This window comes from Varroa destructor, unplaced genomic scaffold, assembly GCF_002443255.2.
Source record: "Varroa destructor unplaced genomic scaffold, Vdes_3.0 BEIS01000004.1, whole genome shotgun sequence".
Lineage (NCBI taxonomy): Eukaryota > Metazoa > Arthropoda > Arachnida > Mesostigmata > Varroidae > Varroa > Varroa destructor.
Genome location: NW_019211457.1, coordinates 31,136,656 through 31,159,370, shown reverse-complemented (window position 1 = coordinate 31,159,370; position 22,715 = coordinate 31,136,656). Strand labels below are relative to the sequence as shown.

General features: G+C 39.2%; 1 protein-coding gene across 18 annotated transcripts; it reads left to right on the top strand.

Annotated features, from left to right (window-relative positions):
- Positions 1 to 26: 26 nt before the first annotated feature.
- LOC111249142 (uncharacterized) lies at positions 27 to 22,622 on the top strand. Of its 18 annotated transcripts, none has more exons than XM_086986420.1 (8): positions 27 to 166; positions 10,992 to 11,114; positions 11,456 to 11,678; positions 12,406 to 12,515; positions 16,350 to 16,904; positions 17,122 to 17,215; positions 20,532 to 20,607; positions 20,931 to 22,622. In XM_086986420.1, exons 1-5 carry the CDS (start codon positions 106 to 108, stop codon positions 16,517 to 16,519), a joined length of 687 nt encoding a protein of 228 aa, XP_086842546.1. In that variant the 5' UTR covers positions 27 to 105; the 3' UTR covers positions 16,520 to 16,904; positions 17,122 to 17,215; positions 20,532 to 20,607; positions 20,931 to 22,622. The 18 variants fall into 18 exon arrangements, with proteins under 18 accessions (XP_086842546.1, XP_086842548.1, XP_086842555.1 ...); XM_086986422.1 differs by having other exon boundaries at positions 20,528 to 20,607; XM_086986429.1 differs by lacking the exons at positions 11,456 to 11,678; positions 17,122 to 17,215; positions 20,532 to 20,607; positions 20,931 to 22,622 and adding exons at positions 12,983 to 13,077; positions 13,962 to 13,990; positions 14,125 to 14,213; positions 14,474 to 14,862 and having other exon boundaries at positions 12,406 to 12,595; positions 16,350 to 16,483.
- The last annotated feature ends 93 nt before the right edge of the window (positions 22,623 to 22,715 follow it).

Genomic DNA, 22,715 nt, shown 5'->3' with positions numbered 1-22,715 from the left:
CTTTACAGGATGAGTTACGGTGTCCTGATGCGCCCTATCATCTTACTACTATCGTGCCCCTTTTGCAATCTGTAAGGGACTTGTGGGCGTCCCTCAAGAGCCAGAATGTGGCCCCACTTCTATCAGGCCAGCATGCACCTTTGCGCCATACTCGTACTGATTATAGGTAAGTACACTCTGCGTAATGTCTGTCATAAATAAAATAGCAATGTGGTACCACCGTCCATCACTGTCAATTCCATGTAGAGCTACGAATCACTTAAGCATAAATGAGTAGCAGCCTTGAGAAAATCCTACTATTTGACGCACGTATATACAGCGAACTTAAGCCTATATATAAATAATAGAAATAGATACTGTTAAGACACAACCGAAAAGTAAAGCCCGCTTATAGAGCTGCGGAAATAGGCGATTATGTACATAACAGCCACTGCTGCATCTGAAGTTTCACCTTTGATCAAATCGTTTGAATGAGAATGACATTTGAATACGTTTACTATGCTACTATATAAATGTCCAAACAACATTTGGCAAGGTGGACAAATTCTATTGACGAGGTTTTGAAAGTCGTCAAAATTGCCAATCCTGCTGTTCTGCAGGGGATTTGCGAAAGTTTTAAATGTTGTCTCAGCTTATTTAATACTTATAGTTACTAGTAACTAGTGGCCGCAACTTGAGAATTGCTTACACCATCGTAATTATGATTCGTTGGCATCTGTCCTTGGCTTCGTTCGTCCAAATAATGAATGTAAAGACGAAATAAATGATTATACTTTCCCTTTTTTCCTTTAGCTTTGTTTACAGAAGGGGTAAATTTTAGATAGCAAAATATATGCATAATTTATTCAAGCCGATCATTCTAAATACGGATAATTGAACACATATATATTCAATACGGTACGACATCTATTCTGAAATGGAACTAATATCAGATAATACAATGAAAACATAATACTTTAAAAACGCAAGCAATTTTTAAAAACTTTTCAAAACGAGAGGTAACTTTCTGTGCAAGATATAAAAGCCTGCCAAAAAGGAAAAAACAATCAACTGATTTAGCAAACTCGTTATTAAAATGATTGAAGAGCTTATAGTGTTAAGCAATTATACGAAACATGTCACATATTAGTGACGAACTTCAAAGTTTATGAAAACCTTAACACTATAAGCCCTTTAATATAGTTTATTTATAGTTACAAGGCCACAGTGATTCTTAATTGTTAACCCTTATTATTATTATTATTATATGCATACTCAAGCAACAGACCTAAATATTCCAGCTAGTGTGGGTCATTAACGATACTCTTTGCTTCCACCGAATATATATATATATACGAGACAGTCGTTAACACGGCGTAACATATCGGTATTTACTATAGACGGAGTGTTAAAAAACAGTGAGATTCAAGATTGGGCATAAAACTTCACTGACCAATCCCACCTGTGGTCAGCCAGCGAAGTGATTAAGTCATTCATTGGGGTCAGGTGCACTCAACTTTAGTTTATTGAAGTTCCTACTAAGATAAAGAAGATTATGAACAAAACGAAGATGCGCGTGAAAAGTCAGCGGCAGCGAATTAACTTGAAGAACTGTCATCTTCTTACGACCCTCGCCCTCTATCGACGTCTCTCTCGTGTGTAATTGACCGAACAAGGCACCCTACTTGCCCGTGCAGTCGGATGCAGCTTCAGGTTGAAATAGCGTTCGGTTTTATGCCTCAAGCAAACGCTGCTATCCGTTCCGGACCGACCCGCCTTGTCGGCGCTGACATGCGAACCGCAGTATAGGCTAAGAACTTACAATTGGCCGTTAGACTGTGGCGCAGGCGAGTGATCTTTTTGAAGAAGTAAATATTTCGTCGTATGGACAACAAATTTATACGAAGACGAAGCCGACATGAATAATCGCAATCTCAGGCTAAAACAACAACGGTTACATCAACTGCCCTGTTGTGTGATGATTGTCTAGCTTGTTGCGGAATGTATCCGATTCACCATATATGAGGATTACCTCCTATATGACTATCCGATATATGTAATGTTGTATCTCTATAATGAATTAGAGCGCTACGATAGTGCTGGTTGCTACTCCAGTAAATGTAATTACCCTGTTAAACTAGTGATGCTCGCCGCACTTGACCCTATTATGAACTTCTGTTTATCATAAATGCCTATTTTAGACTTCTAAATTAGGACATACTGTAGGGTGTTGTGGCCATGAGCCCCTATACCATTGGAGAAACTCGTCAAGTTTATAACCAGATTATCAATGTCCGTTTGATGTATACTGTAAGCTATGATGCATGAATGAAGTAACTGATCGTATTTAGGTCATTTTCTACGTTTCGTGTAACACTTTCTAATTGATTCCCATAAAAGCCTCAGGAACTTGGCATATAACCTCATTCTGTGAATGAAAGAAAACTTATTACATAATATAAGTTATGGATGAAGTGAAAACGCTCCGTTAGATAGAGATGCTTAGTTTGTTCGAGCCGATGATGCCGCCGACGCTTCTTTGAATCATGAATATTGAACACGTCACTGTTATTTATGAATGCCTTTACAAATCTCGACGCATCCGAAGTACATACGAAGGGTTCCTGATAAAGGCAACAATAGGATTGGTATTATATAATCCGAAAGCCGTTAGGAGCTATCATTAATCGCTGAAGGGCAAAGCTTGCATATTTTTTCCCATTGTCTGCTCGTCTTTGTCTTTCCTATTTGTTTATGCAGTACCCGCCCCTGCATAAGGCTCAGTCATCTACAAAAACTGTTCTGTTCGTCTACGGCACCATGTTTGCCATTGAATCAGGATTCGTTATTAGCACTGCCTTGCAGCTTGCGTATTCACTTAAAGTGCTTCATATATATATATATATATATATATATATATATATATATATATATAGATCTATTCAATAATTCAAAACTATTAGAAAGTATAAAAGCTCCCCATAATTGACTCTATAGCCTCCGATATATTCTATTGTTAAACAGACTCAATGAATGGTTGCTAGAGTAGGATTTTCAGTATGCGTTGAGTTCTGTTTGGGGATATACGTCTGTAACACGCTAATGGATCAATCTACTTATCTACACTTGTAATTGTCTTTTCTATAGCCAAAAACTTAATACTATTCGGAAAGTGAAGTGTTGTCCGTCCAAGTTAATATACGTTTGAAATACCAATCGTGTGATGGAGGTAAAGGATACACATTCTAGCTAGATATATGAGGACGCTTTGCAGAAAATTTTGAAAAGAAACGTACAAATAACAACATATATTTAACGTCAAGATTTCAAAAAATTAGCAAATACGCGAGATATGACTCATCAGCGTGATGTACCATGAGCGTCCGATAAATTTTGTTCCGACACTCTTTTCGATAAGCCTTAAGAATTTCAAAACGCCTTGCCTAAAATGCCACCTCTATAATCGCTCTGTAAACTACCGAGCCGAATGCCTACAGTGATACGGTGTCAAACGACAGCTCTTGTAGAGGTTCCCTGAGGTCCGTTGCAGGTTCTTAAGTTATCCGCTCGTTACTTCCCGCAGCCCTCTGTTGTCTTTTTGTTTCATACTGTAGAGTACAACCGGGTCATCGTTTTATAAGCTTTTGTTATAAGCTAGGTTGTCCAGGTTGGATACAAGGCAAAGCCAGCACATTTTACCTTGTGGTGAGGGCCAACCGTCTGACGTTTCGCGGCAGCACCGGCTCCAGAACTCGAAACATTTATTTGAATCAATTTCAAATCTATTTTCATATGTACATGTGGCGGAAAGCAAGGACCACCTGACATTTTAGACAAAGTTGCTCGCCAGTTTAAGAGAGATTTTCCTTTTACATCTGTTGAAATAGCAGGAGAGTATAACTTAATAAAAAGACGAGTAAAAAGAAAGTAAGAACTTTTAAAGCATGAAGATTGGCTATATATACGCTTTATACGTACAATATATTGTCTGCTGCAGATATTCTCTCATGCTTTGCCATAAATTTACGCAAAATCCTTGGCAATTCTTAAAATAACTACAGATACTTTCCTTCGCAATACAATGATACCGCGTTATCGCTAGTTCTGACGATAATTCAGTACATTACCTATCCACGTCTATTGTTGCCACCGTATATGTTTAGGATGTGTTAATAATTATCTTCGATCTTTTTTCTTTACGTCGTTATGCATCATGGCAACGATCACGCGCAGGCAACAGCGTCAGGTCGTGTGCCGATGTCACGCAGCCTTCTTTGCCATTTTGCTCTTACTGTTCCTTGCCTGCTGTGTTGTTGTTATTTTTGTCGTTTCCTATCCACTGCGATCACTGAAAGCGTCTGTCGGCCCAGCAAACATAGGGGCATTGATTAAATCGTTGAAATCCTCTTCCATTGTTTGGCCTCGTTATCCCATTGAGCATCGACCTGTTGTAATCAAAACGATCTAGTGGGCTTCCCGAGGCTGTGCTAGAAACTTATTCGAAGCTGCTGAACTGCACGATCCAGGATTCAATCGACGAGATGTAATGCACTTCGTCGCCGTTGGTGCTGCCGTTTGCGCACCGTGTGTCGTTATCGGTGTGTGAGTGAGTGTGTGTGTGTGTGTCTGGTGGAAGCCCACAAAGACCTGGAGAGCTCCTTATTTCTGCTTTGAAGAATCAGATGCATATTAGGCCGTTTACGCGGCTGCTGGTCAAAGCTATACTTGAAAACGCTGTCCTACTAAAGTCTACGTTATAATTTTTATTTAATTTTGCTTTCTTTGAAATTTCATTGGCTGTTCTTTTTCAATTAGCTCATTTCCATTGTTCGCCTCATGCTTTTCTTATATTTCTGACTAACGCCAGAGCAAAAGTTCATTCAATAAGGCGATACAACGACTCTAACATACTAAATTATCTTTCGGCGGAGTCGATTGTCGGCCACGCTGTTGTTAAAGGCAGCAGAATTAAATGCTGGTCAAATCTGCCACCCGGTGCACACGGTTTTCGTCAGCAAGTGAAGATAATCTATGATAATCGAAAAAATAAGGCTTCTAATTACGAACTTAAGACATATAGATTACTATAAAATAGAGAGACCTTGTGTTTATTCTACGATATATTCGATGTGCGTGTGTGTACAGAATAATAATTCACGATCCACTAAACTTTGTATGTTACGACTAAATGTTATTATGCACGAAATGGCACAGTAGTAGTTCGAAAAATAGGCGGTATTTGGATAAATACCAATTACGGGCAACCATGCTTCGCACATAGAACGGTAATTAAAGCGTTGCGAATCCGAGTGAGCAATATTCCCTTTGCGTCTGCTCCTCGTTATTTTAAAACCGTTGGAAAACGACAATTGGGGCCTAACGTTTGTCACTAGTCTCAGTCGTATTGTCCCTGAGTAACTAAGACGTGAGGCTTCCTTAGTGTGCTGATAAAGCCCGAACTAGATTCGTTCTTATCATAAAGCACGATATTCTATAAGTGAACATTGATAAGCTTCATGTCTATTTTATTGGCGCTGAGCATAGTCTTAAGCATAGGAGTTAAGTGAAAAGAAAGGCCAATCTGTTAGGTCGCGTCAGCCTCCAGCAAGCATAAGTAGACTACCACTCGGCCGACTGGTGGATTTTTTCAGCTTCGACTTGTCCGAGACGTTAACCCTCCACCGACGCTTCTAAAATTGACCTTTTTGTCTCTAGTTTAGCCTTATCTATCAAAGAAATAGATAAGCCTAAAAAAATCATCGCCTGCGAAAAGAGAAATGATGGGTAAGTGAATTAACAGGCGATGGCGAGAAAAGATCGCTACTGAAAATTTCCATCTGAGTGTCGCCCTGAGCCATTTCGTGTACGTAACAATTACTGGTCTCACGTGAATGCATTACTACAGTAAAATATTGCTAAAAAGGTGGAGGGCAAAAAAGCGAGATTGAAGCAAATTGTTTTACATAGAAGGTGCATAAGTTTCAGTGCGTCATGATAATAGAACAGATCATAAGATAATAGTGTAATAAGATTGCAATTAACAATTCGTGGGATATCAATTAGAGACTCGCATAGTTTTAAATAGCGGCTAACATTGTTTGTGGTACCCAGCGAGAAAGACGTGTGAATGGGATGGATTTACCTAATTTTAAATTGTCAGGACCTTGACTCCGTGACGGTGCAGTGATAACGTGCTCATCTGCGAAATTTAAGGCTACGTAGGAGTGTAAGTTAGAAAAAAAAATAGCGTAACCGTAATCGTTTTGTGTTTCTAGGAACCGGCCGTCTGAAGCACTGCCTAACAGCAATGCCAGATGTACAATTAAACTATTCACTTTTTTTCTCAGATTTTAAGGCAGAAGCCTTAACGTACATTGTATAATACTTATGAAGGGCAAATGAAGACAGGTACTGAAATTGAGAGAATCGGATTAGAATAAAGTAAAGTCGGGTTCACATGCACGGTTGGAAGTAAATTAGACGTATTGTTATAGGAGCCCCGAATAGCCTACAATCGTCTTCATTTGTTTAGGATCGCTATGGCATATGTATATAATGATATAAGCCACAACAAATAGGTTGATGGTTTTTAGCATCGAGAAAAATCGTTTAATTAATAAAAAACGAAAAACCTTATTCTGTAAGTCGATTTGCCACTAAGCTTAGAAACCCAGAATGATTAATTTCCATTTCAAATAAATTAGAAGATGATCCAGCCGGTTTTGCTGTACTTCATAGATAAATAAGACCCATATTCTTTCGTCTGGAAGGGTGTATTGGCAGTGGTAGGTCGTGTGTCATCTCACAAACGAAACTCGTGTATGATCGTGAAAAGCTTAAAATTACTACAAGATACAACAATAGATCTAAAACAGTCTTAAAAATATATGAAATGAGCCAATTAATGCTGCCGAAACACGGATGATCAAGATATTTTCACGACCTTTACATACGAAATGAATGAACACATATAGTCATCCTATAAAATAAACAATTATATGAATCTACTATGAAACGCAAACAAATTACGCTGTTAATGTTACACCTTAAAGAAATACTGATAAGTAATTGTAAAAATAACAGAGGCAGAGAGGGATAGTTACATGACAAAAAGTAAAGCATATATTCTAAAGCTATATTTATCAGAATATATCGAAAAACTTTTACGCGCTAATAGATGAAGAGCTAATAGAAGAGCAAACATAATGGCTGACTAATGGCGACAATGTGAGTAAAATTACAAAATAAAACTTATTTAGTAGTTTAATATACATATATGAGAATCAGCCAAGAAAAATGGAGGTTTATCTCTTTTGTACTGCGCTGCATACAAACAGCATCAGGATCAGTGAACTTAACGTGGTGACGTATCTTCTTCTTTACGTTGATGTAGGACAACTAGAAACCTTTAGACTTTCCATACAATGAATGTTTGAAATGAATTCGTGCTGTTTGTTGTCCTATTTTTCCTTTTCATTTTGTTGAACACGATTTCGTGGACTGAAACCCATCTGAAAATATTTTTCGTTAAATACAGATTCTTCATACATACTACGCCCGTGAGTGTATTCGACGTTCTATATGCCCCTTAACAAATTTGTTTGTTTAAGGTAAATGTGCTCTAGTGCCTCGGCGAATTGCATTATCAAGAAGAAATCGGAAGAAAAATACATACATACTATAGAAGCTAAATGTGTAAAAGGAAACGTAGAGATAAGATGCATAGGGCTTTATATAATCAGCAAACCGACCATGATGACCAAACTCTAATTTTTAATCGATCACATAAATAGAACAACCTAATTTATTCTTCTCGATGCAAACGTTCCTTGATTATATCTGTGAGATAGTATTTGATTATATACATCGGCGTTGCGGATATTTACGCTAGCATATTATGTCCTTCGAGCACTTTGAGAAACTGCCGTATTCATTATAACGTTTTGATACATTTTACTAACTTCAAAAGTCGTAAAAACCCTGACACCTTTTGTTTGAATTTTATTCTGTCCATTAAATATATCGATTCTTCGCTAATCATTTACTCTCTCCACGGATTACTTCACTGTCGTGTAGGTGATGCATTGTTCGAAGTCGTCGCCCGTCTATTTGTCTGGAGCACGTTGCTCATAGGATGGGTCCATGTTAGCGGAATCACAAACTAACCAGGGGCTAGTAATTTTAGATCCGTTTAACTCAATCAAAAAACAAAGGGAAAAAAAGCAATTTGTCTTCACCAGCCGACTTCAACGGAGCATGACCCTATCGCGTGAAAGCTGTTCATTCCTCCTGATTGTCGAGCATTAAGTACTATAAAGGAAGATATGAGTCAATTATATTCCGATGGTCGAAGCATAAGAAACTTAAGAGCTAGCATTTATTACTTAAAGCACTCTATTAGGATTAACCCTCAGGCGACGGTACCGTCGATGTAAAAACATTACGTGTTTATTGGTAAGATGGGAGCGGATTGCTATCTATTGGAGATAATAGAAATGCAAAGAAAAAGCTTTTTAGAAATATGCAGGAAGGAACGATGAACTCACCGGTGAAGCTTTGTGAGAGAGGAAAGCCTGAAACCTTCGCATTGCCTTATTCTACTTCAACAAAGGGCAAAGAATTCCAAAAAGACCTTGTAATAACATCGAAAAAGGCATAAAGAATAAGAGACGTTAGCTTGATTACGAGAGCTATTTCGAATAAGAACGGGTGGGATCTGAATATACATATATACGTAAACCAATAAAAACATTCAAACTGAGTCATATCCGGTTAAACATGTATCTACTGGTCAAATACTCTGTAGTTTTATTGTGCATTTTCCTATTTCAGATAACTGGGCGATGCGTTTAGTCCTATTTCGATTGCGTTGCACAGATCTGTGAGACGTGTTCTGTGTTGAGCATCCAGATATATGATGGAGTTTATTGACAGATGAGCGCAATGTGAAATTATTCTGTTTAGGTAGCCGATGTGACGCCGTACGATTCATATCTGAACGGGAGATACTGGAAAAGAAGGCATATGGCCGAAAAATAGATGGGTCTAAGTTGAAGGACATTTTTAAATGACATTTTACGCTATCGTTCATCGAAATGTCGCAACTCTCTTTGCGTTGATTTGCTTGTGTTTCGCAAGTCCAGTTGCTAGTCGCTGCGATAGATAGTTAAATGCACAGATCCATGGTCTCGAACTAACCTCATATCTATTGAAGTTCTGGAGTAAAAATGCCAAACCCATTAGCAACAGGACTTCGGAGTTAGAAGCGTTCTATTTTTAAGCTTTATGAATTTTACGACGGCAATAGGCATTGTCATAACGAGTAGGGCTCATACGCCAGCGCATGTAACCTCTTTTTTTTATTACTAATGGAAAACATGGCGCTTATTAAAAATCTTGTATAATTCAATCAAAACTTACAATATGGGATACGTTTTGTGAGCCTTGATTGCGTTGATTCGCAACCGTTTTTGCAGAAGACCAGTAACCTTCTAGTCTGTCCTACAATGACACACCTATTTTTCCTTTGGAGGCTTTCTTATGGATACTATGGGCATGAGGGCTAAAAGCGAATGCGCATACGTACAATATGTCAATCTGAAGCAGGACAGGTACTCCGAGCCCACTGCATTAGCTATGTCCCAAGTAGCAGAAGCTTATCAACTGTGTGCTTCAACATGCTAGTGAAAGCCACAATGTTCCTTAATACAGTGTTCAAATCTGTAAACAACAAGTATTACATTATCTATGGAAGAGCTATATGGACAGGGGTTCATCAGGGCATTTATTGGCGTTTACTTGTTTAATTAAGTGCCTCCCTGTTCTCATAAACTAAATTGGTGACTCAAGCTATTACCCTTACTGTGGTGCGTTTTTGCTCTGTCCTACAGTCGCTCCTGAATATGTTTGCAACTACAAACATTAAGTGGTGTGAAGCTGTATCTAAGTATCATTAATGTTTGCCCCCATGTGTGTCCTTGTTCCACATTAGAGAAAGCTAGTAATTAATAGAATAGATAATAAAATAGCTGGGTGCCTAATCATTTAACTCAGATCGTTTCAGCTCTCTTCAACGAGCAAACAAACGCCATTTCGTCAATGGAAATGACACTTAACAACAATTACGTATGGGACGGGCACGTCTCGGTCATCGGGATCGACTTCGAGTTAACCAAATAAGCATGTCAGATTGGTAACAAACAAATAGCTTCACCCTACATTGACCGGCTCATTTAAGGCTGTTGTATTTATTATGTAACAGAACTTACTACTTTTCCCACTAGCGATGGGCTCTATTCAAGTAAGCGGGACAGGGATAGGCTTGTCTTGCATCGTTCATTGTAAACTGTTCGGGCGCGGCGCTATAAAAAGACTATAGAAATGTCCCTGATTGCCAAAGAGTATAGATTAAACGGTGACGACGCATAAAACAGATATCTTAGTAAATTTGTAGTTATAATAATACTGCAGGAAAATAAATTGGTGAACATGGACTTCATTAGAGGATTGTGTGAACCGAAACGATGCCGTAATACCGACCCTGAGTGTGATATATCGCGAACGAATGTTCTTCTACACGTGTTGGCTTAACAACAAAAGGGGAACATGTCGGTGTTAGGCTAACAAAATTTCTCAGGAAGCTGAAAAATTTTCAGAAAATAAACATATCTACAGAGTGATTTGAGAATAACTGCGTCAATTAATTTAAAAACTCGAGAAAGTGAAATTTAAGAGCAAATTGTAAAGATGTAACTTGATGGAAGCCTTATAGCGTAGTAGCCTGACAGTTTTATAGCGAAGTTTTTCAATTTTTTCTAGGCTTTACCGTTCTCAAGGTAATCGTCGGAAAACTAGAGTAAACGGAGACTCCTACACGTTACGTGCATATCTAGTGAGAACCTGTTAAGCGAATTTAAACGGGAGTGGATACTTTGAGAATACGATGTGTGAATATCTTGCAAATATCGTTCACACAAGACCAGCGTTGAAAAAAATGTTTCTTTTGTTTTAAGGAACACTGCCGAACGGAAGAGCCAGCGTGAAATTGAAGCAGTCATCGGCAGATTATAGAAAAACGCTAAAAAAGGAATCACATTTAGGCAAGGAACAGCAGCTCAGCCAGCAATCATCGCAAAGTAAGGTTATTAACAGGCAAACTTCTGTCAAGTTGGCATGAACTTTCAGTTGTTTCGTCATGCGACTTATCGTGCACCAAGTTCCACGCGACTCGTTTCCATATCTCACCGCCGACCTAGTAGTAGATGACGTTCAGGGCTAGAGTTTGTTCTGAAATAGAGCATCGGAACTCGTGCGAAGCTGTGCTTTAAGTCTGAAGCTATTCGTATGGGGCCAATTAATAGTTAGCAAACTAGCACACAATTAACGGCAACATTATAGCAACAATATTTTCCAATTACTACTATTTCTTCGCTGTTCGCTGTTAAGTATAATCGAACATGCAGAGCCCTTATTTCAGTTGATGGCACGCATGTTTATGGCAGCGGAAAACGCGACAATGGCAGCTCAATAATTATCGTTGATACTTCCTCGCGGCTTCGAGTGTCTAGGCGTCGGCGTTCAGTTCTTCAGCTTGCCTCCATGTTGAAGTGTGTGACTGGATGTAGTCCACTCTCATTTCACGGCTATGGGTGTTTTTGCGGATATCTGGGCGATGGAGCCCCGGTGGATCCCATCGATATGTGAGTTCATTGTTGAGTTTCTGTCAGTCGTATTGTTAGATATTACATCCTTTCTAGTAGAGAAACAATATCTCGCTACTTGACCAGGTCAATTTAAGTTTAAAAACATAATAGACAGATCGTTGAGTCAAAGGTTTGTCTAACTGACATGGAGGTACTGCTTAGAGGTAGACCCAAATCAGCGTAAGCGAGACAAAGTGGGTTTGTGGTCGATTGTAATGCAATTATTCAGTTCACTGACTCGAACCCATTTTTGTGAGGTAGATCATAAGAGCTACCACATAACAACATTTCGCATGAGCATTTTTTTGCAAATGCCACTATTCAGCTGCATAAATTGTGGACTGACGCTTAAGGATGATACTTAGAATTCAAATTGAGGACAAATAAAAGCAACATACGTTGTATAGATATAGCTTTGTTTGTTAGATTGACGTCGGCTTCCCCCTCCTGCTTTGCTCTCCTGCTGAATATGCTACCAGCTGTATGTGGTTGAAGACAGATATCAAATAGGTAGCAATTTGAAAGGTCCTCATCTATGTCCTATAACCTTGCAAATACAAACCTAAGCCGTATCCGCTAGTAACGATTTTACGACAAACTTTCGCCAATCCAGAGATGTATGCCTAATATCTTGAGACGTTATCTAAGACTCTGATTATTTTCATATATAAATATTGTTTTGCACGAATCTTTCTTGGTTATCACTTCTATTATTATGAAGCAGGTGTTGTCTCGAGCATGACTGGTGTTACTCAGCGACGCACTGTTCGCATCTATCGACATATTTGCTTCCGTACTATTGGCACTGCACCGGATCGGGATTCGCTTATTGCAGTAAGGATATTAACTGAGCGTCAGTTTGAGAAAAGGAATCTCGAAAAATTGCTTATTCAACTAGGATCTACATGGAAAAAGTGAAGTGATAAAATGAAAAAGCATTTAGTTTGTTCTATTTCATGTTTGTAGGTAAAAACACGTCCGAGTACACACAGGATAGCACTAAATGCAAACTAACTAGTAATGTACCTACGCGCAAGTTCGAATTTATGACATTACATATGTTCAAGTGTCACAGGGAAATTCAGGCCATCACGGGGAAGATACGTTTGATGCATACAAACTTACTAGGTGAAACATTACTATAATGAGCAATACTTGGCTAAACCTGTACTCAACTTATGCGTCCACTTCATCTACAGCCTTAAGCGATTCGTTTGGTCCCTATACTGGCTGCGGTCAGCAGCTTTGCGAATGCGATCTGCAGTTCGCTCATTGCATTAGTCGGTACCCTTGTCCTATAGATCGGGCGCGTTGTCGCTACCGGGAGCGTTCCGTCACACGAAGCGAAGGTGGATAGCAGGAGCTGAGCTCTGCCCTCAACGACTGGAGGGGACAGGTAATTGCATTCAATTTCGACGATTCTCAGTTACATCTTTGGCATATCAGACAACGTTTATAGCAGTTGTTTACTGAGCTTGTCAAAGGTCATCGAGAGTAAATGAACAAGAGAATCGGGCGACAGCCATGGCTCCGATCGTTCAATGGACGTGTAACGAGAAAAATATTTATTTTACGACTGCAGTTAACGGGTTACTGACAACAGTTATAAGCTAAAATAATACTCCCTTGCAAGTCTGATGTAGAAAGAATAAAAATAATTACAGATTATCTGAACAATCAAGTTGGTTCTACAAGCACAGTAACTTAGCCGCGTTATCTCAAACTAAATGTGCCTTTGGTTGTCGAGCAAGGCTCTTTCAGTGAGATCTTTTTCAGTTGTAAAGGAGTTACCTTCAAGATTGAGCAAATGATCAGTATGCTACCATAGGCCTAACGTCAACTAGCACGAAATAGTAATAGGCATTGTCTGTGGCCTTATGCTTAGCTTTTCGGTAGTAAAGCAGAAAAACAGCGTAATTTAGTCGGTAGCAGTCTTTTAGTTTATTAGAGACCTACTTGGTGTTTGTGTCTCGGCCATTTAAATATTCGATGGGAGCACGTTTACATACAAACTAGCTCCCTGAGACTTCTAGAAGGGGTACTCAATAAACGACGGAGCTTCTACGGTCAGACATTAAATAAAATGTTATCTTTACTATTAAAAACATACATAATTGTTCGATTCGTTTGTAGAAAGCGGCTAGCGCTTACCAACTAAATAAGCGTAAGTGTAATATTAAGATGCTTTTTATGCATTGTAGTGATAACATATTCGTTGTTTCTTTATTTAATCACGTCGGTGGTGCACTACATGTCCGTGGGTGGCGGGGCTTGAACCAGCGACTCCGGCTGTCCTTCTTCAGCTCGAGGTAATCACATAGTAAAATTGGCTTACTTCTTTGGCAATAACATAATAAAGCTTTTTTGTCATATGATTATCTGTTAGTTTTGAAGTGATTCTCTCTCACTCCCTCCGTGTTTTACTACTTCTTCGCTATTCCAGAGCGATGGCCCATGTGCGAAGAGAGCGATTGGGGACCTCGTAGACCACATCCTCAAAGACGCTGATGACGACGATGCAAAGAAAAAACAGTGAGTACAGGAAGAAAAGAACGCCGATGCTCGTCAAGGACGTGAAATCAATCCCTATACGTTGCATAATATGCCGGACAATGTCCTCTTCGATTCTGTTTGAAGTGTCGGAATACGACAATGATATAAGGCTGCTGATTCATTGCTTTTTGAACAGTAGAGCTTACTTCTCGCTAATTCGTATCTAGAAGCCGGTCTAACGAAATCCGTCATAACTTGCACGCAGACTCTTGATAAGTTTGTAACTTGTCGCTGTGCAGGTGAAGAAGAAGAAATCTAAGACCAAGGTCAAGTTAAGCGCGGGCATCCACACGTAGCCATTTTCCCAAAACATAAGGGCAAGGGAGGATACAATGAGTAAATGGCAGCAGCAATGGGAAAATCCACGCACTTACGGAGGAGGAGAACCTCCTGGCAGCTGGACCCGACATCTAATACCAGATGTCAGAAAATGGTATAGCAGTAGTCAGGGAGAGCTAACATATTACCCTGCCAAGTTTTGTCGGGACATGGACAGTTCCAGACATACATGACAAAGATTGGCAAAACGCAAGTGGACATCTGTGTGCTCTGCGAGTCGGGCATGGAGGACGGAGTAGAACACACTCTACCTCACTGCCAGGCACTTAACGTGCTCAGAGACAAACAGGTACGCAGGGAAGTACTAACAAAGAGCAGTGCTAAGGAGATGGTGGATATGATGATAAAGGACAGGACGAACTGGGCCAAAGTTACGGCTTTCTTTGACGATATGATGAAAAGAAAAGAACAACTAGAAAGGAAGAGGCGTAAGAGAATAGATGAAGGGCATACCCGAAACATTCATGGGCCCGATGCACAACAACTGGAATTAGCGGAAGTACAGGGAGAACGGCCACCCTTGAGATCTAGAGTTTACAGTCAGGAGGAAAGCCAGAATGGAGGATGGACTGGAACGGCTCAAAGGGAAGGAAGATGAAATGACCGTTCCTGCAAGTCATGGTTTCGAAGTAATATCAAACATATATCGAACCATGGCCCAAGCTGATAAAGGGGTCCAGGGTTTAGTGGGTGAGAGTCCCACAGTACCGGACAAAGCACAGTCAATGATGTCCGGTCTGCATAATGCATTTGCCCTTAACCTCCAAAAAAAAGAAGGCCATTTTCCCAAAGCTATTTGCCAAATGCCCACGCAAACATCGAAGTGGAAAACGACCATAAGGAACACGCAAAGGAGCCCGTCAGAAAGATTATTTGGCTCAGTTGGTACTTTACATATATTTCTATACGGCATTTATGTCACCTGTGTAAATAAATGATACCTACTATGGTGAGAAACAAGGACCGTTGCACGAGAGACAAGGTTGAAGCATGGAATACGAGAATTTAAGTCCAATTCACCAAGTTTAACAAAAAAAAGGTCATGTCCTTGATACGGTATTATAAATACACTTAGCAAAAAAGATGCGTCTTTATACGTTTAGATTCAAAGTTTCATTTAATAAGCATGCATACATTTCATACCCAACCATGTAAGCGAAGTTGGGGTTTTCAGCTTCACTTATATTCAGTGCAGAAATAGGCATCATCTTGAAAAAATTATGTCTTTCCTATTCACTTCCCGATTGGTCGTAAAGTTGTACACGAAGGCTAATGCACATTAACCTAAAATATGGAATTGTTGGCGGCCTGAGAACGAGGAGAGAGTTTTCGAAGAAGAAAAGATACTACCAGTATGCTGATATGTCGAAGAAACACGCGTGGGCGATGTGTAGGTACGAATCTGAGCGCGCACTTCGTGGCTTCCGTAGCAGCATCCTAAGGGTCTCAAGGACTGGAAGCTGTGGGACACTCTTGGAAGACGAGGATCAGCGTGGAAACCTTTTGACCCGCTAACAGAGTACATAGTATTCATATGAGATGGGATCAAATTCATGGATTGTTTTGGTGTGCTGAAACTTCTCGGTTATCTCAAAACCTTAATCTAAAACAAATGATTGCATCCAGCTGGCGGGCAGGGACACTGCATGAATAGTCAATTCTTTCAATAGTTTTTTGACAGACAAATATTTAATATATAATTAATATAAATTATTTTTCACAAAATCAAAAAATTGTACATTTTTACTTTAAATAACTAGTTATTGTGTCTTTCAGATCCGTATTTTCATCATTATGATCCACCGTTGGACGTATCCACTAACCTCCAGAGTTGCTATACGCTACTTCTGATCAGAAGTCCGATTCGCCAAAGAAATCTGGGTCTCGAGTGCCAGATTGTGCCACCTCTGACGGAGTATTTCCAAATTTTAACAAAGCAGGCTTAGGCGCTAATGGCGAACCAAACTTAAATGAGGCAGGTTCAGGCCTCGCCGGAGTTCCAAAATTCAACGGAGCACGCTCAGGTGCCGATGGAGCACCAAATCTCAGTGGAACAGGTTCAAGCCCTGACGGAGTTCCGAACTTCAATGAAGCGGACTCAGATGACAGTGGAACTCCAAACTTTAATGGAGCAGGTTCGGGTGCTGGTCTTCAGCGCAGCAAGATCTGGTTTCGGCCAAGTTCCCGATTTGTGTTGAACGTGGAATAAACTTCGGCATGGAAGGGTGCTTTGGTGGAAGTATCGGCAGTACGGGCATTAGAAGCCACGAAATCGAACGCATTCGCAGGCAAAAAACATCGGCGGGAAAGAAAAAAGAACCCATTACTTCGGTAAAGATGTCTACTTAACTCTAAAATAACTAAAAGTTCAATTTTGGCTTTCCATTGGGAGACGAAATGCTAATATTATAATAAATTCAATTTCTTTCTTCTGTGATTTCTTTCTTTTTTACCGTTGCCCGTGCTGTGAACATAGCTCCTTATATATAATATTCTAAAAGGTTTAAACTGTATAGATATAAATTATTAACAAATATGACACTTCTAGGCTAATATCGACAAATGGTAATTCAGCCGAAAGTGCGGAGAACACCAGTGAAAAAGCTACAGGATTTTTCCAAATATCATCCATATTTGACAAGGTAAGGAAGATGAGGTGCGCACCCTTAAATAGGGTAGCCAAGTGTCAATTGTTACATGCAATGAAACCAAATTCCGACTGCTCCTTAGGGCAGCGGCGGTACTATGGACAGCACAATCAACAGTTTAGTGATCGGGCTCTATCCGGCGGAATTGTAGGTCAGCAAGGAGAATAGTATCATGGGAAGCGGCTAGGGATGTACTGGCAAAAATACGACTTGGAACGGCTGTCATATAAGTCTGTTTATTCAGCCCCAGAAATCGTCCCGGCTATTCTTCCCAAGCCCCTGCAGGGTGTAACTAATAGTATATGTTATAGATTTTCTTATATAGAGCCATACTTAATAGAAGACGTCTTATAAAAAGGAAAAAGAGGCATGTCTATTTCATATGTACAAAGCAGTTTCGGCATCGTGAAATAGACAATTCGTTAACCTGACGCTCGTCGATCGTTGTCATCAGACCTACGTATCTTGTACAAAGATGTATTAGCCATGAATTGAATGATAGATTATTTTAACTTATTGTTCAACACCAGACGGCGTAAAACTTGAAATATTTGTAAATTATGTTGTTAATATTCTGTTTTTATATGCAATGTATTATGTGAACTTAGATACTATATGCATTGTATTATTTGAATAACAGCTTTACTGTAGACACGGTTGATGATGAGAAAAATTATGATACCAAAAAAATACGTAGCTATATAGCTTGAAAAATGCGCATCGAGCGAATGTAAATGCCATAGAAAAGTGTATGTAAATAAACAAGAACGATTTATAATGAGTATACAAATCAAGCTACAGTAATTCTCTACCTTGAATTGATAGTAGTAAATTGCGTAACACGACGTTTGTTAATAATAGGCACAGCAAATACCGTAGATACGTAAAATTGTATCGTGTTCGCATATTGTTTTCGAAAGAATAAAAGTAGTATTAAAATATCGTTAAAGTTCAATAGATCTTCTGAACTAGGAGTGATTGCAAAGCGTGTATGGCTTGTGTTCTCCCCATAAGGCGCAGACAATAAGTCAGGCAGGTACGGTTGTTTGAATATAACGGGCGCTGCTACATTTGATCGAAGGTAACCTTCTTTTAATTTTTTCTTCAACGACTACGTATTCCGCTTTTACATAAAATTCTACAAACTATAGAATCCTGGAACGAGCAAAGCAAAGGTCCTACTTAGCATAGAAATTGTTTTGACAGTATAGCGTTATCTTTATAAAGTTTAAAAAAGAGTAAAAAACAGCTTCGAGTGTATTTACCGACATTTTTTCAGCACTATCCTCTGAAAATAAAAAAAAATGATCTAGTGAGCAATTGCCGGTCTCCTGCTTCGAGACTATTTGCTTTAAATTTTGTTACTTATGAAAAAATCGTTTTGCCATTTGTTACGAAGTACCATTCTATTTCAATTCTTCTGCATCTCCATGACTCTATTTTCACAGCTGCTGTTTCAGTCGGCATACCATTTATTTTTGACACAAGCACCTGATGCGTCTTCAGAACGCGCTCAAGTAAATCAGGATTGGTTATCGAAGAAGATGTCATCCGCAATTAACCGCTACCTATGATGTCCAGTAAACAGCCTAACCGATTCATTAACAACGGCTCTCGTTAATGAAAGGCATCCTTTTTTTTCATGAAAACGCGAACTGAGATTTTGTTAATTGGCAAGCGTACTGTAAACTAAGTAAAAAGGCAATTCATAGGGTTCCCCTCGAAAAATGAGGAAAGGGTCGTGGAGGTGGAGAAATACGAGGGTTACAGATGAAACTGCGAAGAAAGCCTACTCTACGGGTAATTTTTAGAAAGCACACGACTAAAGTTTGGTGAAAGGATGCCAAATAGGTACCTAAACGAAGTTACCGGAAGAGAGGCATCTTGTGCTGAATATCGCTTAGCATTCTTCTCTAGTTTACATTTGTTTCCATATTGACGGGTTTGGAATACCTTGATACCAAAGTTGATGTCGAGGCGAAGTCCCGCGATCCTATTAATGCTCTTCGTTAAATGAAGTCACGGAAAAAGGTTAACCTCAATATTCGAAAAATTACCATATTTTTTTGGTCTTACAAAGCATCGTGTACCCCATTATAGAGTAACGACAACGATCAGCCGGGAATCAAAAATGCATCATTGATTAAATCGACTTGATAGAAGTTTTACTTTGAGTATATGATTTTTAATTAATACATTTTGAGAAAAGGCACTCAAGCAAAGCTTTCATGTAACGCTACTGGATACTCTTGCTACGGACAACATCGACCCCGACGTACGAATAGTTAGCATATTCTAAGGAAGAGATGCTATATATCCGCAAGGATGCCGCTTACCAAGTATCTGCTAGCGACACTATTACCATTAATATTGTTCTTATTCAAGTATTACACATTTTGATAAGCCTGAAACGTTTCGACTCCAACGTCACCTCAACGATGAAAGCGAATTTGTTCAGATGAAGCTCAAGGCTTCTTAGTTAAATATATTGCTTTACTGTGCAATGTTTTAAAACAGCAAACGAGTACTAGAAGAATATGACGCGTTTTGGGCAGTCCGACAACGTCTACTTCTTTTCGACGCTACAAAGCTATACCGACCAAAAGGTATAATTCAATTGTAATTATTCATCAACGGGAAGGAGAGTTCTAGAAAGGGAGATCTCTCTTAAGGCCCTGTACGTATGATTGTACACAAAGACGTACATAGATTTTGCTAAGGCAAGGCTTACATAGGTGACAACTTGCAAGATAGTGTTACGGTACAAAGTACAAACTATCTACAATAGATGATTTCTTGTACAGATACAAGGAAAGACGGAAGTGTGGCTCAATAACTTAGCTCAATAAAATGCATCTTCTCACAGTTACGAGGGCATGTAACGACAACAAACTTTCAACGGTCTTCTCGCCCTCATAACATATTTTGCAATTTGTATGGATAAACAAAAAAAAATAATGTATAACTATCATTATTGTGTGTATTATAACAAAGACAATGTGATCGTTATATGTATATCGGAAAATTTTCTATAATGGTTATATCACTCCCTAAGAAAAACACGGGATTAATGTAATACGGGAACGTGCGTGAGTAAAACTGCAGAATGAATGACAAACGGAACAGAGGCGCCGTTACCTGTCAGTCAAGTCATACGGGTTCAAGGCTATGACTACGGACGATTTTCGAGGGCGGGACGTCTATAGTTAAAATAAATCGAGCTATTTAAATATGAGGGCAGATCCAAAAGGGCTGAGCCCTTATGTAACCATGTTCTTGACTTTTCCCCTCACTGTTGTTTCAAAGCTAGGCCTGAAGCTGTTCTAACAAGCCGTTCCAATACGTACGAGGCTGATATGAGCTACGCTTCTCTACATTTGATTGAGGTTAGTACGCCATTTGAAGGCAAGACAAAAATTGCTTCACATGGCTTCTGCTCAGAATGAATAATTACAATTTTTTCACTGTACGTCTTCCCACTAACGTTTATCAGGCCAAAATTACAATAACTATATTTCTGTGATAAAAAAGAATTTAGAACCTATACGGAATTGTTAAAGAATGCTGAAAAGTGCTGTCAGGTAGTGTCTCATTTTATGATAGGCTTTCTTTTGCTAAAAATACTCAGTAAGAGCAGCAGATATATTAATCTATTTTCGCACTGGTTACGAGTTACATCTTTTACAACAGCTGCATTTCATTTCTTAAGCGCTCTGCATCCGATACCGATATCTGAAAATAACACAACGACGATCATGGCGCTGCTGTCCGTAGTCAAATTAGCGGGCATTCAAGAATCATCGGATAACTACACCAATGTAAAAATTGGTAGATGATTACACAAGTGTGATTAAAAACATATTTTACAATAATTTACTGTCAAGTATAATCTGAAAAGACAGTTTCGGTATTACTAGTATTTTCACAGTTGTATGTCAACAAGTTTTACGTTATTTTACAATTACGAGCAATCAGGATCCTAACTTTAGCGCGTCAAAAAAGGAGGACACGTTTTATGATCACCATGTCATTGTTCTAAACTCCTCTATGAAACCAGATGGCGCCGTTGGCGTCGCTTCGGCATCATTAAACAATAACAATTTGAGGCAATCTCTAGTCGTCTTAAAGCTAGTGCACAAAATATCCAACACCGTTCTTAATAATTCTAATACAAGTAAAGCCTTCGTATATGAATCTACTAAGTTTGCCGGACAAATCGAGAGCATACGCGTACTCACGTATGAAGATTGTGACACCAAAGTGACTATTATAGTTAAGCTAAAACGAAGTAGCCAAATTAGGCCAAGGCACCTTCATCAAGGCCGTTCTGTGAAGGAAGTCCGGCATGAGAAGAAATCCCTTATGATGTGAAAGATAGCCCCTGATCTTTTCGTTAGCAAACGCCTTTTCAGTGACTCCTGCACGAACAGCGCAATCTATAGTGTGGTAGTTTACCCTGTTTGCCAGCCGCAAACTATTTACGGACGTAAAGATGTACCCCCAAGAGTATTTCGAGTTGGCGCATCCAGTTCAAATTTCCTTTCGCATTTTTCACTTTTAGTTGAATAACATCAGCCCTTACAGCATATAGAGTATATGATATTACTTTACGAATGCTATTTACTAAAGCGTTCGGTCAAAGATGCTATCGAATACTCTTGTCAGCTCCTAAGTCTAGTTGAATGACGCCAGCTCGTATATCTCTAAAAAAATCCTATAAGAATTTTTGAAGTCATCCAATTGAAAGAACAGATTTTCTGCCGAAGCAAATCTTGGGCGAACGTGGGGCGAAGCGCAAATATGGGGATGAATTTGTGAGGAGTCCATATATTGTTGCCGTTTCTAAACAAAACTCGAAGGTACCTATTTGACGGGAATATTGACATGTCTAACAACAATGCTTTTTAATCATATTGTTAAAATCGTCTAAGATGTCGCACCCATTAACCGATAGATCTGTGTTTATACCGACATATAATGAACTGGCTCTTACCATATCTAAATTATTCAGTCGAATAATTCGCTTCAAAGCTGTATCCAGTAAAAGGCTGGCGTTAAAAGTAAGACCCACTGCTTCTTTTGCTAGGGGAACGTTTAAAACACAGGCCTCTACTAGTTACAGTATGCAACGGTTAATTTTCGATTACGACTTATATAACAATCATGCGCAAAAAATGGTGTTTTCTTTAAATAAAAATCTTAGGTCAACTTTTTCTATTCAAGACCATAACTCTACCAAAGCATTGCATTTTTTCCTACTGGTATAGCTTAGTTTTGCTCTAGTGTACGGTTCCGCAGGTATATAATACACTGAAATTTGAAATTGAACATATACTGATTTAACGATAGAAATCAAATAACAGGTTTTTACGACGCAATGTAACAAACATTTATAGATGTTGGTGATACAGTCATATGAAATCGCGAACTCTACGAGGTACGCATTGAACAATATTCGACTCCTTCTATAACGCCATACATTTCCAGGACCCCC